Below are 17,929 nucleotides of genomic sequence, written 5' to 3' on the forward strand. Positions count from 1 at the left end.
TTAATTTCTTTGTTTTGTTTTTATTGTGTTTATTTTACAGTTCTCTTCTATTTTGGGCCAGGAATTTTCCACTCACCATAGGGTTATAAAATTTCTTTATAAAAGAAAGAGCGGGTAGTGGGAAGAACTCCATTTGGAATTCAGAAGTCTGGGTCCAAGCTTGATTTATTGGGTCAGAGTGATTTACATCATGCTTTAAGTGAATCTTTTTGGCTTTTCTTCCCATCAGGTGCATCAAAGACAATACCTATGCCAACCTCCACTCCCGCCAGAAGAATGTGGCCCAGTTCAAGTTCAATGCTTTCAGCTTTCTTGAAAGCTACGATGTGGTCTATCTGCAGTGTAAGATTGTTGTGTGCAAAGTGGGAGACTACTCCTCTGGCTGCTCCCAGGGCTGTGCAGGGCGGAGTAGGAGATCTGCAGGCCCTGCAGAGGCCGAGGAAGGGCAGACTGACCATTTCCAAATGGCGGGGCCACTGGAGATCAACAAAGTAACTGGTCAGAGCAAAACCCTTATGTGATTCCTCCAATTTTCACATGAATCTATTAGAAACTAGAAAGCAAAGTCTATTTCTCTTCAGTAAAGTAATGTTTGACATATCAGAAGTAATCCGTGTAGAGACAGGGTAAGAGAGACAGGCAGAGGGGGTTGCTTCTCTGACATTTGTTACTAGATAAATCTTCTCTGACTGCTAAACTTATAAGGCAATTACTCTCTGTCCTGGCTAGAAATGCTGCATTTTCTAATTCTTCACTATCAAGAACTTGATCATTGTCTTAAAATGTACAAAATGTTATAAGGGACAGGATTTTCTCTCTATACTCCATTGCCAATTAAAAGATTTTTAAAATTTTACTCCTTAGTGTTCAGATTCCAGTAGGTGGATCTCTGTTTCTGTCCCTCGTGGTGTGGGGAGATTTTAGATCTTGCCAAGAGTCTTATGAAAAATAAACTGTCAGGAAGCCATTGCTCATTTTTTTGTTTTAACTCTAATAACTGGTTCATTGAATCAAATATGTCATTTACTCATCAAAACAACCTTTAATTATTTTGTTTCAATGAAAATAAATTGGGTCCTGGCTTTGCTGGGCTTGGGTTATAGCTTGCACATGAGAGAGGCAAGAGCCACGTGTTCCTGTTCTCTGAGCTACCAGGTGCTCACATGGTCATGTTCACAGCCTGAATTCTCAAAGCATTCGGGAAACCCGAAAAGCACACACAAAACCTGAAAAGCAAACAAGAAAGATTAGCGGTTTTCAACATCCTCCCAGAGAAGGAGGGCAGCACACACTTGAATCTCCCTTTTTACCTTAACAGAAAGAGGCTTGTGCTAGATTCACTGCCCTCGAAGCTGTCTTTAAAGAAACGGGCTTGAACATAGATTTTTCTTTTTGCTTGTGAAGGAATATTCAGTAACAATATTTAAAATATGAGTCCCCTTAAGTCCCAAGAGATGAAAATCTGACAAATGACCCAAGAAGGGGTGTGTAGCCTCTAAGGGAAACATCTTAGTTTCATTAAGAGCATGCCCTTTATTGACAACTGTCTTGGTAAAAATATGATACAGATATTTGTTTTGATGACATTTCCCGCTTATACATAGAAACTGATGAAATGTGATTACTGGCCAGTTTGGTGAAAAGGGCATCTTTAAATCAAAGTTAATTATTTGTCCCTGAGTAGCTTCATCTTTGGTCACATAAAACGATGCCTTTAGCCCCTGCCATCTATTTCATGTAAATGCTTCAAATGAATGAAGGAGTTTTCCAAGTCATTGTGGGTTGCTAGAGTTTCTATTTTCAGAAATTTCTCTGCCCATTCACTGTACTTATCCATAGCATGCTGAGGAAGTGGAGGCTAACAGCTACCAAAATCTAGCATTTTATGACTTTTAACAAATCCCTAATGTGAAAAGTGTTGATGATGGAAGAACTAACATTTTAATAAATAAATAAGGGTTCAAACTAATAAATAAATAACAGTTCAAATGAACTTCCAAATCAGTTCTTCTTGGTGTGGTTCGAGGAACAGGATCCGGGAAGTGGGCCTCTCCAGAGTCATTCCAGGTGATTCTTAGGAACGCTGACATTTGAAAGCTGCGGCCTCTATTCAGCATCCCATGCCCCATGGATCAAAATGCACACAACAGGGAGAAGAAGTCCGCTATCAGGAAACACCAAGGATACAGACCCCAAAAGCCTACTCTCTCTAGACAAAGGACCAGCAAAGGGGCAACCTAGCAAGATGAAACACTTTTAGACAGAAATCGTCCTACTCCAGCCAAACGCCAAGGGAAACACCATGACCCCAACTTCACCCCATCCAGTGAAGGTTGAACAGGGAGCCTAGTCTTCTGCCCTCCCCCAGCACCCTTTCCTGTTCTCACCAGGGTGGTGTCAGAGAAGACAGAGTGGGGACTGGGATGCTCATCATCTCCCAGTATTCCCAGGCAGTAGTGAGGCCCTCGCCTGCACCCCCATGGCAGGTGCAGACCAGGTAGAGAATCTGAACTTCCATTTCCACCCCTACTTGGAAGGACAAGTCACCCCTTTCAATTTGCACTGATTAGATAGAGGATGCCCAGTAGGGAGCTGGAACTTTCACCCCTGCCCAGCAGTAAGGAAGTGATCCTACACCCTTGGGAAAGCAGAGGCCACACAGGTAGCCTGTACCCCACCCTGCCCGGCCCTTCTAGTTTACACGTGCCTGGTATTCCGTTGCCCATCCTTTTGTTTTTAGCCTTTCTGAAACACTTTTTTGAACATGTCTCTTGAATACAACAGAGTTAGACTTTGCCTTGTGAAACATTCTGAAAATCCTGCTTTTTTAGGAGGTGAGTTTAATGACTACTCTGGGTAACACACAAATGCCCCCTCACACAAAATCACTCACTCTCCAGGCTGCTGAAAGTGTCAGTGGCTGACAGTTCTTAGCTCGAGATAGCTGTCTTATCCAAGGTCACAGCCTCCAGGCAGCCCTCAATCAATGACTGGTCAATAGAGGCATATGAAGGTCTGAGCACCATGCCTCAATGGGGCATCTCTGAAGGCCAGCCCAGCCCCAGGACTCCCTTTTACTGACCGGCTTCAGAGTTCACCAGCTCCCCAGTCTTGCTTCCCTCGCCCCTCACAGGGGTTGATCCTGAGTGCACGCCCCAGGAAACCTCCTGCACACTAGGCTCTGTGTCAGTCTTTCCCAGGAACTCAGCTTATGACAGTAAGAACCAGGTGTGGCCCAAGGAAGCAGATTCTAAAATGGGATTTTGAAGCTGGCAATAAGGACTCATCACTAGTGGTAAGTGAAACATGAACCTTCCCTGACTGCTGTAGGGGTGTAGGGAAAGCTTCCCTTCCACCCTCTCTGAAGCTTCCCTTACACAACTGACAACAGATAGATTAATCAGGGGGGAGAAGCGTGCAAATGTATTTAATATGCATAAACACAGAAGGCACATAAAACATGAGACTGAAAGGAGGGCCAGATGGTTGAGACTTAAATACCCTCTTCACAGGGGAGAGGGAAATGGGGGGGGGGGATGTATGCAATTGTGAGGGATAGTAAATGATTTTCAGGGAAAAGGAATGAGTCCAAAGAACAATGGCCTGGGACAGGCTTCCCCTGAACTCTGGGGTAGGAGGTGGGAAGGTGAGGGGCAGAACTTCACTGTGAACAAAGGTCATCTTATTATGCAGATAAAGTCTCCCAGGCCATCTCTCAGATTTGCTCTTAGAAGAATGGATGAAAAGTCCTTCTGGGCATAGTAATAACTTCAAGTCTCTTCTCTTCTCTGGTGGTTGATGTTTCCTAGTTATAGGATGAGATTCCTGGGAGAGGGCCTTAAGACAATTGCATTTCTTTTAGACAGAAGTTTCCCTAGTCAAATAAGTTAATTCCAGACAGAGTGCCACCCTGTACTTGGGTGTGGGAGGGGAGAAAGACGAGGTTGGGAAGTCCTGGATTCTGAGGCAGCTTCTAAGGACGTCCTATTTTAGTTCAAAGTGTTCAGCATGCCAAAGTGCCAAACTTTTGGAGTATTGTTTTCTGAGACCCAACACTGCTAACACATTCTCTCATTTAATCATTACCACACCCTCAGAGGGATGGTAGCTGCTACCAACACCTATTTTAAATCGTGGAGACCAAGGCTAAAGGTGAACTGGCCAACATCACCCACCAGGTAAGTGGGAAGAACCCAGGGAACCAACTTCAGATCCAGGACCTTTCATCACTTCACTGAAGTTTCACCTAAAGAAAAACAACTTAAATAGTAGCATGCATACTGATAATGCATTGGTATATCTCAATATCTCCACTACAAAGACATTTTTTATTCATGGTAATATAATTTTACACTCTAGCAAGTCACAATATTTGATAGTTTTCTTAGAATTACTTTCATGCCTGATGTGCCTCTGAATATCTGCCACATTCGCCAGTAGAGAACATCCAGTCAGTTCCCCAAGGACGGTAACCAGACCAGACAGTTGTGCATTTTTCAGTACTTGATGTGATTTGCCTGTTCTAATAAAATTTTAGGTGTTTTCATGTTAGGTTAAAAATAAACTTTGCAATAGTTTGATTTAAGTTATATGGATGAACATAGAGGAGCATTAACCATATGACTGCTCGGGGAAATATCTGGAGGATCTACATGGGAATATTAAAAAGAAAATGGAAAAGATCTATTTTGATTTGGAGCTGGAAAATCAATCAGGTCCCTAAGGACTTGTTCTGTGAGGGTGGACAGTCTATCATATTCATGTGTATTTCCTCCAGCATCCTATATATGTAATACCTGCTTATAGAAGTAAAGAAAAAAGAACACCTTTGGGCATTCAGGAATGTGGTTACCTGTTTGATGCGTATCAGAACCTGAAACTGTGTGTTTTCAGGTGACCAGGTAGAGTTTTGTTGTTCATCTAAGATAATAGATTCAATGTTTGGCACATGTAGTTATCAGTTCACATTGGGGTCTTTAGTAATATTTTTTTCAGCCACAGCAGATGGCAAAGTGTAAATCAGACCTGGCTATCTCTTGTTAGGATGATTAACCTTAGGCTTTGGTGTTCGATGGTAAATGGGAGGAGAAATGTGGTTTGTATCTCATTAACCCAGGAATTGTATGAAGTCTCCCATTTTATAGTCAGGTTCTTCTCTTTGAAGCACTTTTCTGAGATGCTTAAGGTGAGACTCTGCATTTAAGCAGTAAGGCTTATAAAATCAAGCCGATTGTAGTTCTCTCTCACACACTTTACTTTCAGAAATATAACTTTTGACATTTCAAAAGGTAGCACATTTGCATCTACAAAATAAAAGCATCTAACTCTGAAGACTACTTAAGTAAAAATAACCTTTTTCTTTTCACCTAGTATTTGGTTAAAATTTTTTATGTTTATGAAAAGAGATGTTTTTAATTCACGTAATATTTTGTTGCCTTTAGGTCCTAAAATGACAGCTAACTGACATCATCATATTTATTTATTTCAGTTATCCTGTAATGAAACACACTGACACAGTGACATGAAGGCCTGTGTATCACTTTTTCAGGCACTTCCTAATTTATTCATAACATGTAGCTACGAGGTACCATTTCCTTTGGCATCCGAGAGAAATGTGTCTCATTTAGGGATGGACCTGTCACTTAATAGTCCTGTAGCTTCTGGTATTTATAGTCTGTCTGTTGATTTACAAAATGCCTCACTATGATCGTGGCCACAATCACTACATTCAGAGCAAGGACCATGAATGAAAATAGATGCAGACTATTGAAAGGCTGGTTCTGAGTTTCTTCTGCATGTGTTTGTTGCTGAAATCCTGTAATTGGAAACACAATGAAAATCATTTTTTAAAAAAGTATTAGCATTAAAAAATTTTGGTAACATATCTCTACATACCCTATGAATCATACATATGAATTAGTGCATAATGCCTAATGTCAACACAGTATAGAGGAATCGTTATCAAATATTTGGATCAGTTTATGTTTAATCTTAAATTTATTTCTTTCAAATAGTTGACTTAGTTTGGTTTCTTGATGTAACATGAAAAATATGTGAAATTCAGGCATAATAGTCAGGTTCATTTATTAATGGTCACTATTCCCCATAGTTGTTAAAATACATTTGATTAACAGAAAAATTTTTGTTTAATTCCTTGAAATAGAAAAAGGATACTTCTCTAATATGTATGATATTTCTATGACTTTCATTCACAAATTTTCAACTAATTTCAAACTAGTATATGTAGATATACCATGTAAGCCTTTCGGTAAATGTGTTTATAAAATTGCTGAGTTTAATTTTTGTTTGTGTCTTTTTGTTTTTGCCATAGAAATATTTTGTTACAAATAAGAATCACACTCCTAATAATAATAAGTAGATAAAGAGGTTATAGGATTCTTTAATGCCAGGATCATTTGCACCTAAGATAAATTCTTATAAATAGTTTTTATTTCATTATGGCTTATCTTAACCCTCTTAATTACGGGCTATCCTTGAATATTCACCAGTGCCTCTTTCCCACACAACCTGGCAGATCCCAGGTTTCAATCCTTTCAAAAGAAGCAGGGTAGTCCTATGTTAATATAACAGATTCTCTGTTTTTAAAAGACAACTTTTTTTTTCAAACAGGCAAATATGTGAGATGCTGGTTCATTTTGTTTTACTTAGTTACGAATTAGAATGCACTGCTTCTGATTCAGTTATCTGCTATCGTATCTATAATAAGGAGTCAGGAAGCTAAAGGAAACTATTCTTTTCAGAAATAAGGACATTACACTTATACTCAAAAGCCATATGAATAATGGTGCACTATCAGTGTATCATATACTTACACTGTACACAGTATGCATACTATTAACCATTGGAAATAAATATTAATTTACTTGTGCTTAAAACTCATAACTTATTCAGTAAAACTTGTATTATAAATCTCTAAACTTCACATGCTTAAGAACAACTAGATTTAAGCAGCATTTTATAAGCCATGAGGTGTTCTTAGACCACGAGATATTTTTCTTACCTGAATTTCCATTTGCACTTCGATCCCTTTTCAGACGAATAGGTCCAATGATGGAATCAGTCTTCCACTTGTACGAAGAAATGTCTCGTTTCCTTCTAGAGACACAGCCTTGATTGCAGCGATACTGATGGTCACTGCTATCACATACCAAAACCTTACACTGCAGATACACAGAGCTCAGACTTCTCAAGAATTTAAAGGCATTAAACTGGAATCTTCCATAGTGTCCAGATAAGGGATACACCTTACAGGTCTCATCTCGACTACATCTGGAACCGAATTTATGAACATGTTTAGAAGGTGCACAGAAGTTCAGTCTTTGCAATACTAAAAAGTGATGATACAAAGTTTTTTTTCTGAACTGTCTAATTTTTGAATTTAAAAATCTCTCTAGAAAGGCAATGTCTTTAGTTCAGACTACAGTGAGCTATGACTATGGATCTGATTCCTGAGTAAGATATCAAGATTCCTTCTAGTTCTAAAATTCCTAGTCCATGTGAATTAATTGGAAAATCTATACCTATGTATCAGGACTCAAACATCTTTTCTTATGTGTTTGTTATTAATGTATCTGTATGACTGATTTAGTTAAAATCCACCAGCTTTTAGGATAAAAAAAGAAAGGAAACTTTTTCTTTCAAAGAACGTTGTACTTTTCTCTTTTTAACATACTACATATATTTTACTGATGACATTATGTTCTAAAGATGACACACATGAGATAATCTTCTGAGTTTTTGTTGAAATAACCAAAATGTAAACAAAGCAAAAATGCAAAGAGAGCCTTTTTGACAAAAAATAAATTTGTTTCCAACAGCAAAAGTCTTGTAAATTCACTTAAAATTCTAGAGGATATAGGCTGTGTCTGTATAAATGTTTTAAGTTAAATTATTTTTTGTAAGTAGTACACAGTAACTATATTTTATAAAATGATTAATTTCATACATCAATTACATCAATACATACCCACTCCTGATTAAGTCATAGGTTGGAGATGCAAAGACAGATGTGGGAGAGGCTTCACAGGTATCAAGAAACACCACCAAATTTGGATCTGAGGTGTGCAGACTGACTTGAACAAAAAGAGTTTGGTTCAAATCCACAAAATATGGTGACTCAAGTAGAGGTTTTTCAAATGAATTAGATTCAAAAAGAGCCATGCTTGTATTATATTTGCCCAGCGCAATCTGACTTTGTATTACATCATCTTCTGTTATATACATTATCTCCACAGTAGAATTGTGTTCCATTTCACACTTCACAATAATCTGCAGTTGTTTCTGACGGGTGATCACTTCAGAAGCTGGGGACCCAGTTAAGGTGATTATATTGGTATAAGTAATTGAATGATCTTCTGCCTGCAGAACAAATTGAAAATGAGATCTTGAATGAGACTTCTAGAAAATGTAGAACAAATCACAAACTTACCGTAATGTCCTTCATGTTTAAAATAAGAATAATGTTTTTACCTTCTGTCTTTACAAGGGAAAGATCAAAAAAATCTAACTAGGTTTTGATGAAATACAAGATATAAACATTTTGTGCACAAGTGTTACTGGTAGGCTATTAAACACACAGCACATAGATATTCAAACTCTCTCCAGTGAGTGTTCAGGGTTTTTTACCTACTGAAAGTTAAACACCCTCCAGTTACCCTGAAAATGAATGCCGCAATTTGGCATTTATGCGTGCACTTATATGTCCATACATACTTATCATGAGTTAAGCAACTGAGATTTCGCGGTTGTTTGTTAAAGCAGCAAGCACTACCCTGACTGTATCACCCAACATGTACTTGGCATTTGACAAAATCCAGCTATCAGTGTTTCACTTTACCTTTTTGATTGTACCACATCCATCAAGAGGGATAGAAAATTCCACAACATTTGATAATTTTGGTCTGCAAGTTGGGTCCTTTAGTTGTAAGTTATTCTCGTTATAGTTAAATGTCTCTAGGTACGATTTATTTATGATAACTCTCATCTTGTCAGAAGAGCAAATTAAAGATGCTGTCAGGAAAAAAAAAAAAAAAAAAAAAAAAAAAAGGATGATCGTGTTTGTGCCAGCTAGGAACTCTGGATCTTGAAGAGCTATATATAAAAAGCCAAAACCCATTTTGCTCTAAATAGTAATCAGAAGCCTGAGAGAGCTATGCAGTTGATTAACCTTTTACAATATTCACTGTGACCTTGTTTGAGGCTAAAATCAGTAAATCTAATTTTTTAAAATTGTATCTTAGCAGAGGGCATTAAGGGAAACAGCCCATATTTTCTATAGAAATCTTTTTCGGTTTAGAAGATCATTAATTTGCTCTTGTATCAAGCAAGGCACAGAACTGATTCTCAAGCTTCAGGTTATGAATATGTTCCCAATATGTGACAGGCTTGCAAAGCAGAAATAGCCACAAGTAGGCAATGAATTAAGGAGAGTTTGTATGTATGCAATCTTCACAAAGCTCAAAATAGCTAAGGAGCATAAAAAATGACTTACTAGTATTGATGTCTTCTGCATAAATTGAAGTATAGGAAGCAGAAAAGCCCCGGTAGGAATTAGCATAATCTGTAGATAATACGACAGTCAAAGAATCTGACGAAGATTCGAAGGTGGGCGTCACAAGGCCACAGACTTGTCCAATCAGGCCAGAATTGGTGGAGGGGCCGTCATAGACAGCAATGAAATCAAATCTGCAGTGGTCGTCTATTTCTAGGCTACAGAATAAGGGCCCCTGGTGAAAACGCTTCTCAAACCAATTCAATTCTATTTTCCAACATCCCAACATCCCTCTCTTAAGTAATTAAGGATTTTTCCTTCAGTGGTACCTCAGGTTTATGACAACAAACCTGGGGCTTTGTCAGTCCCTAACGGGATTTCAGAATCTTCAGAAAAATAGTCAACTAAGTTCAACGCAATAGTATCGCTAAGTGTTTTCCTTTCTACTTCAATTCTCCGGGAGCATCCATATAGGAGTTGAAAGCTGTAATTGCTCTTCCCCAAGTTCCCCAATTGCCAGATGAGTTCACTGCATTTGCTCCAACAGAAGTGGACCATACTACTTACAAAATGTCTTTGAAGCTTAATTTTATCTTATAACCTTCGTCCACTTGTATGTGCCACACACAGTAAGCCAGCTCAGGATGTGACCCTGGGTAATTGGGGCTGCTAAAGGATCCTTCCAAAGCATCCAGGTAGCCACCACAGTTTGGAATAGCTGAAAAGGATTTGAAGGTGACCAAGAATGTAAATCAAAATAGAGACTTATTTTAACTTCTATGTTGTACATTGAGTTTAGCATGTCTCCCCTGAGTGTAATTCCATCTCTGACTTTGCCATGGGCTGCATATTGAAGTTTTCATCATTCTTTATCACTGGACTTTCTGCCCATTGGTTCAGGGCAAAGAGTGAATCTTTATAATGCTGCCAAACGAATTATATTAAAGTGATGCTATGAGATCTGTCCTAGCTGTAGAGATTCTCCATTACCTGCACTGAGCTATAGAAAATAAAGTTACACTCTCAGGACTTTTTTTTGGAGATGTAAAGTGGTTTAGATTGGCTGAAGCATAGGAAGCATGTCAGGTAGTAGCTAGAGGGAAGGCTCGAAAAGGTGGTCTGGGTCAGGCTTGGGAAAACCTTGACTGCTCCACTCTGGAGATTTGTTGGCACCAAGAAATCAGTAGTTTAAGCGGGACAGTGACATGATCAGCTCCGGGCTTTGGAAAGAAAACCAAAATGGAGTTTTCCTCATGAATCCACTGGCAGAAGTTCTTGGCATTCTGCTTGAGTCACAATGAAATGTAACTGTGGTGAATGCAGAATATAGCCTCTGACTGCCTGACAGTCTCAGATTCCAGAGGTGAAGCCAGAGATTCTCAACATGTGCTCTCCAGACAATCTTCTTGGTCACAATCAACCTGAAGGACTTTTTAAACATGAAGGTTCTACAGCTCCAACCCAGATCTAATGAATCAGACCAGAGGGAGGTGAGGTCCTTGAATAAGCATTACAAAAGATCTCAGGTTTACTATAATTAGGCTGAGTGTGGAGAGTCTCTGCTTTGGCCCCTCAACAGGCAGCCCTCTGATCAGCCCCATTCCTCTGCCTCAGCTGGGTGCTGGTTACAAGAGCAAGTTCATGGGCTCCACCCCAGAACCAACGAATCGGAATCTCTGTGGTGGGGTCCAGAGTCTGTGATTTAACAAGCTTTCTGGTGATTCTTATGCACACTGGAATTAGAGAACTCCTGCTCTCCCAGATAGAGAAGTCTCTGAGGGAATAGACTGAGACTCGAGATTACAAGAAGCCAGGCAGGAGAGTGTGTAACCTGTGCTTGCAGGAGATGTGGGTAAAGGATGTGTAAATGAAGACTTACAGATGTCTGAAAAGAAGTAGTAGAAGATAAAGACAGTTCTTTCAATTATTGCAGAGTCAGTGATGATTTGCAACGTCAATGTACTGGATGATGATTCAAATACAGGAACATAATCATTTTGACTGCAGATTTTCCCTAGCAGAGGCCCATTGGTAGAGGTTCCATCAAAGACTTTAATATTTTCGCTCTCACAGCTTCCGTCTGGATCCAGCCTGTGGACAGAACACACCAGTAGCTGGAGAAGAGCCACCAGCAAAGAGGGTTTTGCAGGGCAGTGTCAACTGCTCACATTGGCATGGCAATGTACAAATCAGTGGCACAACTGTTTTCATTTAAACCTGTCCAAGACCAATCTCCACTCACCAACTTCAACATCAAACCACACACTGTCAACCTTAATGGGTTCAGGGAGGTGACCTGCTTTACCTACATCTTATATCAAGTAAATGGAATGATGAAGATGGGCCAGAATCAGGACTCCTTTCCCTCCACCTATTTCCATCTCTCCTGTTCCCCATGCCCATGTGACTCTTTGCATAGAATCTTCTTATTTAGAATTGAATCACATTGACTTTTGATATCTGAGGCTACTGAAAGGTGAAGTAACTCTTCTTCCTCCATGGCCACACACTCTCCCAAACTAAAGCAAACATCAGCATCTCCCTAGTTGCCCCTTCCTTTTCCTGCATCACCACTTCCTCATTCTGAGGGATAGTCCCATGCCCTGAACTGGACAGCTCATGCTGGGATTTTTGTTTTCTGCCCATTTTGACACTGTCTCTACAAATTCCCTCAGAGGATATATGTCCATAATGATTAAAAGAAAAAACACAAGGTAGAGAAATCTGAATTCACCTTTCACCTTAGTCACTTACCTGCTATGTAACTTTGCACAAGTGATTCAACCTTTCTTTCTTTTTTTTTTTTTTTTTTAAAAGATGACCAGTAAGGGGATCTTAACCCTTGACTTGGTGTGGTCAGCACCACGCTCACCCAGTGAGCGAACCGGCCATCCGTATATGGGATCCGAACCCGGGGCCTTGGTGTTATCAGCACCGCACTCTCCCGAGTGAGCCACGGGCTGGCCCATGATTCAACCTTTCTTAATCTCAGTTTTCTCTTCCCCTCTCTCCTTAAATAGCAAGAATAGTGTATATGTGAAATAAGCCAGATGCAAAAAGACAAATGCCACATGTTTTCACTCATATGCAAATCTGAAAAAGTTGATCTCATGGAAGTAGTGAATAGAACAGTGGTCACCAGAGACTGAGGAGGGGGTGGGGGAAGGAGGGATGGAGAGAGGAGGATCAATAGGTACAAAGTCATAATTAAAAAGGAAGAATATTTCTGATGTCCTATTGCACAGTTGGGTAACCATAGTCAACAGCAAGGTATGTATATCTCAAAATAGCTAGAAGAGAGGATTTTGTATCTTCCCACCACAAAGAAATAATAAACGTTTGAGGTGATGATATGCTAATTACTCTCATTTGATCATTACACAATGTATACATGTATCAAAGCATCACATTGTACCCCATAAATATGTACACTTATTAGATGTTAATTAAAATTTTGTTAAAAGACCAAGAAAAAAAGAATCGTGTATATGTTTCATAATAACATACCATTCCAAAAAAAAAAAAAAAATACCATTCCACAAAATTTAAAAAGCGTCCTTCTATTTTGTTTCTTTGAGGGATAAAAGGAAGCCAATTCCAACTTCAGTGGTATACAGTCATGGTTCTCAAAGTGTGGTACCTGATACCAGCAGTGTCAGCATCACCTGGAGATTTGTTACCTATGCAAATTTTCAGGTCCCACCCACTCCATCTAAATGAGATAGTAGACACTCTGGGGCCCAGCAGTTGTGCTTGAACAAGCCCTCCATGTGCTTCTGCTGCATGATCAAGTTTGAGAATCACTAGAGTAGGGTAAGAATATGGGCTCTGGAGCCAGGCTGCTTAGATTCAGTTCCTCTTACACTTTTATTACTATGTGATCTTGGACCTCTTCAGCGACTTCTCTGGGCTTTCTTATCACTGCATGGGGATTAGATTGCATCTACCCCAGAGGGTTGTTGAGAGGATTAAATGGGGCAGATCTCATGAAGTGCTGAGAGGATCCCTACAGGGCAGAGCTGTGTTCTCAGCTTCACCTCACAGTGTGATTGCCTGGGCACTTGTAAAAAATATGTATGAATGTATGTTTATTTCAAAATAAAAAGTTTAAAATAAAAAAAGCTGATGCCTGGGTCCTACTCTCAGGAATTGTGATCTAACTACATGGGGTACAGCCTAAGAATCTGGGTTTTTGAAAGCTCCCCTGCTGATTCTAAAGCATGGTAAAGTTTGGAACCACAAGTTTAGTGTTTTAAGGCCCAGAATCTGGAACTAGACTTGCTGGGTACCAACCCTAGTCATTCCACTCACTAGCTGCATGACCTCAGACAAGTTCTCAACCTCGCTCTGTCTGTAATAGTAGCACTGGCCTGGCAGGACCTCTGCGAGCCAGCGTTGGGCACTCGGTCATCATCAGTGACTATCAGCCATTGTCATCACCATCATCATCGTTCACCATCATCATCACCATCACCATCATCATCATTATTATCATCATTATCACCATCATCATCACCATCATCTTCACCAGCACCATCACTGTCATTATCATTATCATCATCACCATCACGGTGGTTGTGGAGATTGAGGTTGCGGAGATTGATTACTACCACCTCTAGCAGCAGGTGAATTCTTACCATAGAGACCAAACCACTCTCCTCCACGTGTCCCCCACCACCCCGCCCCTGCCCCAATGTGGCCAGAGAGCTCAACCACCCTTGTTCGGAAACTGAAGCCTCTACTTACTGGATGTGGGAAAAGATGATTCTGGTGCTTTTATTTTCTGGTCTTTCTATTGTCCAGGTGCAGTTCTCACTGGGATTGAGCTGCAAGATCATGGCATTGTGGGTCTCTCCCATATTGGCCCCTCCCAGACTGGCCTTGCAGTTTGAATTGCCTGGTAGAGATCACAGTAGCTGTCACTGAGAAGAGTCAGCAGCCCCTGCCCTCTTTCCCAGTGACTGGGAATCTACTTCTCACAAGCATGCAGCTAATCATGAATGTCATTCCACTCACTCCAAAGTAAGCCACAAGCAATTGATTTCTCCTTCTTGGAGCCCTTGTGGAAAAAGTATTATTACCTCTCTACATAAGGTTTATAAAAGAGAATATATTAGAGTCTGAAGAAAGATAGTTTTAAGAAGAAGCTTTATATCTAGAGTGTATAAAGAATTCTCACAATCTAATAATTAAAAGACACCCCAATTAAAAAAGGACAAAGGACCAGCATCAACATTTTTTCAAAGATCTATAAATAGGCAATAAACACATGAAGAGATACTCAGCATCATTAGTCATCAGGGAAATGCAAATCTATACCAGAATGAGATACCAATCCATACCCACTAGGATGGCTAGACTCAAAACTAGAAAATAACAAGTGTTGCCAAGGATGTAGAGAAATTGAAATCTTTATACACAGTTCATAGATTGTAAATGATGCAGGTGCTGTGAAAAACAGTCTAAAAGCTCCTCAAAAGATCAAGTACAGAATTACCATAACCCAGCAGTTCTATCCTTAAGCATATGCCCCAAAGAAATGAAAACATATGTCCACATAAAAACTTGTACACTAATGTTCACAGCAACATTAGTCATAACAGGTCCAATGTTCCTCAACTGGTGAATGAATAAATAAAATTTAGTATATCCATACAATAAAATATTACTCAGCATTAAAAAGGAATGAAGTACTAACACAAGTTACAAAATAGATGAACCTTGAAAACATAGTATGATAAGTGAAAGACCACATTTTGCATGATTTCCTTTATATTAAATGTTCAGAATACGTAAATCTGTAGTGATGGAAAGTGGATTAGTGGTTTCCTTAGGTGGGGACACTGGGGGAAATGGAAAGTAACTGCGAATGGGTACAGAGTTTCTTTTTGGGATGATGAAAATGTTCTAGAATTATTGGTGATAGTTCCACAATTCTGTGTATATACTAAAAAATACTAAATTGTTTGCTTTAAAAGGGTGGATTCTATGGTATATAAATTATATCTCAATAAAGCTGTTATCACAGGAGGAAGAAAAGGAGGAGGAGGAGGGGAAATAATTGAACGTGAACAAAAAAATCAAATTTGTAATAAAACCTGACTAATGGTCAAAAACTCCACTTATATAGAAACAATGCTTTTCTTTTTGTTTTATCTGTGAGTGATGAGTACTAGTGTCCCTACAACAATAGTCTTTTATTTTTCCCCTAACAATAATTATTATGTTTATTAGTAAAAAAATCACAAAGCACAGACAAAGAAAAAAGTACCATCACATAAATCCATTCACCCGGAAACAATCATCATTAAAAACTTTCTGTAAATACTTCCACACGTTTTCTTCCCTCTTCTCTTCTATTTCCAGATTTTTTAAATGCTCAAATGTATAAGTTTTAAACATGAACATCATATATTACACAAATTTCAGATTGTTTTTTCTCTTAAAGTATATCATGGACATCTTGCTTATAGATCAGTGTCATTTTTTTGAAAGTTGCCAAGAAGTGTTCCTTTGTATGCATTTACTATAACAAAATAAATGATGAAAACATGTTTTTTTGGCAGTCATGCAAATTCACATACTTGTACATATCTCTTTATGCACTTTTATGATTATTTCCTAAAGATAAATTCTTAGTAGTATAATTACCTGGTAAAATTCTATATGCTTTTTTTATTTTTATGTGCGTTGTCATATGAGCCTGGATAAAACTAGAACTAATTCAAAATCCCACCAAGAACATTACAGTAAATTTTTCCCTGTAATGGGGCCAACAACAGATATAAAAACTTTTAAAATTTTTGGAAGAGGCCTCTTGAAAGGAAATCTTCCCTGTTTTTTTAAGAAATTGAATTTAATTTTCTTACCTTCATCCTCAGTCGAATTAAACTCTGCAAAGCATGTTGCAATCAAAAGGGCCAAAGGAAGGAGACTTCTCACAACCTCCATCTTTGTAAGAGGCTGGGTGACCTTAGGGGCAAGCAGGCTTTTATACCTCTCTGTGTTTGAGGACTGCCTGGTTTCACAAGCTTCCTGGCAACCTCCAGTGAAATGTGTCAGTTCAAGCCTCCCAAGAGGCAGATTAATGTGAGAATACAGCAGCTGTGTGGGTGGTTTGTTATCAGCAATCTCCAACAGTGAGTGTTCCCTGTCCCCAGCTCATTCTTGGAAGCCTTGTACCCAGCGAGAGCTCTCCACGGGGGATCTCCAGCAGCTGGCATACAGTAGGCGCCGAGTAATTCCTCACAGAACTGACTTGGAGTTGTGCCTTTGCCCCGTTCAATCTGATCATGAATGGGCAGCATCACTGACACTTAAGTCTTCACTGCTGTTCTGCAAGAATGGAAGCCATTGGGGGTCATAGGATCAGCAGGGTGAAAGGGTGGCACTTGAGCAAACTCTGGGTCCATCTGGGTCACTCAGATGCCCTGCCAGGGGGCTGACCCTGAGGGGGAAGGGAAGGGGGCAGAGGATGGAGAAGAAAATGAAAGTACAGGTCTAGGTGTGCTGCAAAAATTTCTAATGGGTTACGTTTGGAGAAGCAGGTGGATTAAAGTCCCTCGGGTGCTGTGTTTGCAACTGAGAGAAAGAAATCCTGGTGTCCACAATGAGACAAAGAACAGCAAGTGTGTGGGGAGGTGGAGCGGGGAGAGACTGTCCTCTTTTCATTCATTCATTCATTCATTTATTCATTCATTCATTCAGCAAATAGTCTTTACTTACTGCACTAGGGCCCAGAGAACACAGAAATGAGTGAAAGACACAGTCCTGGCCTCATAGAACTTGTATTCTAAGTGGGGAGATAGACAACAAAAATGAAAAATTCAAATAGTGAGAGGTGCAGTGAATATAATTAAACATGGTGAGGGGACAGAAAGCAGCTGCCTTGACAGGGGAGATGCAATACTAGAGTGGGAGGGAAGGCATCTTGAGAAGAAAAATCTGAGCAAAGACAGAAAAACTAGAGGGAGGCATTCATGTACGATCTGGGCTTAGGGAGTTGCATTTTGGTCAAAAGAAAGGGCAAGTACAAAGGCCCTGAGGCAGGAACCAGCTGGGCACATCTACAGTAGAATAGAAGGAAAGGCAGAGCAGAGTGATTGGATGTGAGTGCAGGGGAGCGAGGTGAGAGGTGAGGACAGAAAAGAGAGCAGGTAGTGGTCACATGGTGAAGGTTCTGTAGGGCAGAGGAGGAGTCTGGATTTTAGTCTAAGTTCAGTTGGAACTTTCTGAGTGGAGAATGACACGACTGACTAATTCTTAGAGAAACTGCTGAGCAGCTCTGTGGAGGTCTGAGGTCGGTGTAGGCTGGTCCTCCTGGGTTGAGGTCTTCCTGGTCACCCTCAACCCTTCCACCTTACTCTGTGCTATAGTCCAGGACCCTCACTAGGCTCTAGGGCAATGGGCTTTCTGGGG

The 17,929-nt window shown here is 39.8% G+C and overlaps 2 protein-coding genes across 2 annotated transcripts in view; one reads left to right on the forward strand and one right to left on the reverse strand.

The window, feature by feature from the left end:
* The window catches only part of LOC134381811 (deleted in malignant brain tumors 1 protein), a 58,294-nt gene extending 57,773 nt beyond the window's left edge, over nt 1-521 (forward strand). Inside the window, exon 31 of the mRNA XM_063101616.1 lies at nt 230-521. Within this exon, the coding sequence (XP_062957686.1) occupies nt 230-521 (292 nt within the window). The remainder of the gene's footprint in view (nt 1-229) is intronic.
* A 5,121-nt stretch (nt 522-5,642) lies between these two features.
* Nucleotides 5,643-16,462, reverse strand: CUZD1 (CUB and zona pellucida like domains 1). The gene is made up of 9 exons (XM_063103483.1): nt 16,381-16,462; nt 14,258-14,408; nt 11,391-11,602; nt 10,079-10,229; nt 9,512-9,729; nt 8,858-9,030; nt 7,988-8,379; nt 7,022-7,290; nt 5,643-5,815 (listed from the first exon to the last, which is right to left on the reverse strand). Exons 1-9 carry the CDS (start codon nt 16,460-16,462, stop codon nt 5,643-5,645), a joined length of 1,821 nt encoding a protein of 606 aa, XP_062959553.1.
* Between the last annotated feature and the right edge of the window lie 1,467 nt (nt 16,463-17,929).

This window comes from Cynocephalus volans, chromosome 7 (assembly GCF_027409185.1).
Source record: "Cynocephalus volans isolate mCynVol1 chromosome 7, mCynVol1.pri, whole genome shotgun sequence".
In the NCBI taxonomy this organism is placed as follows: Eukaryota; Metazoa; Chordata; class Mammalia; order Dermoptera; family Cynocephalidae; genus Cynocephalus; species Cynocephalus volans.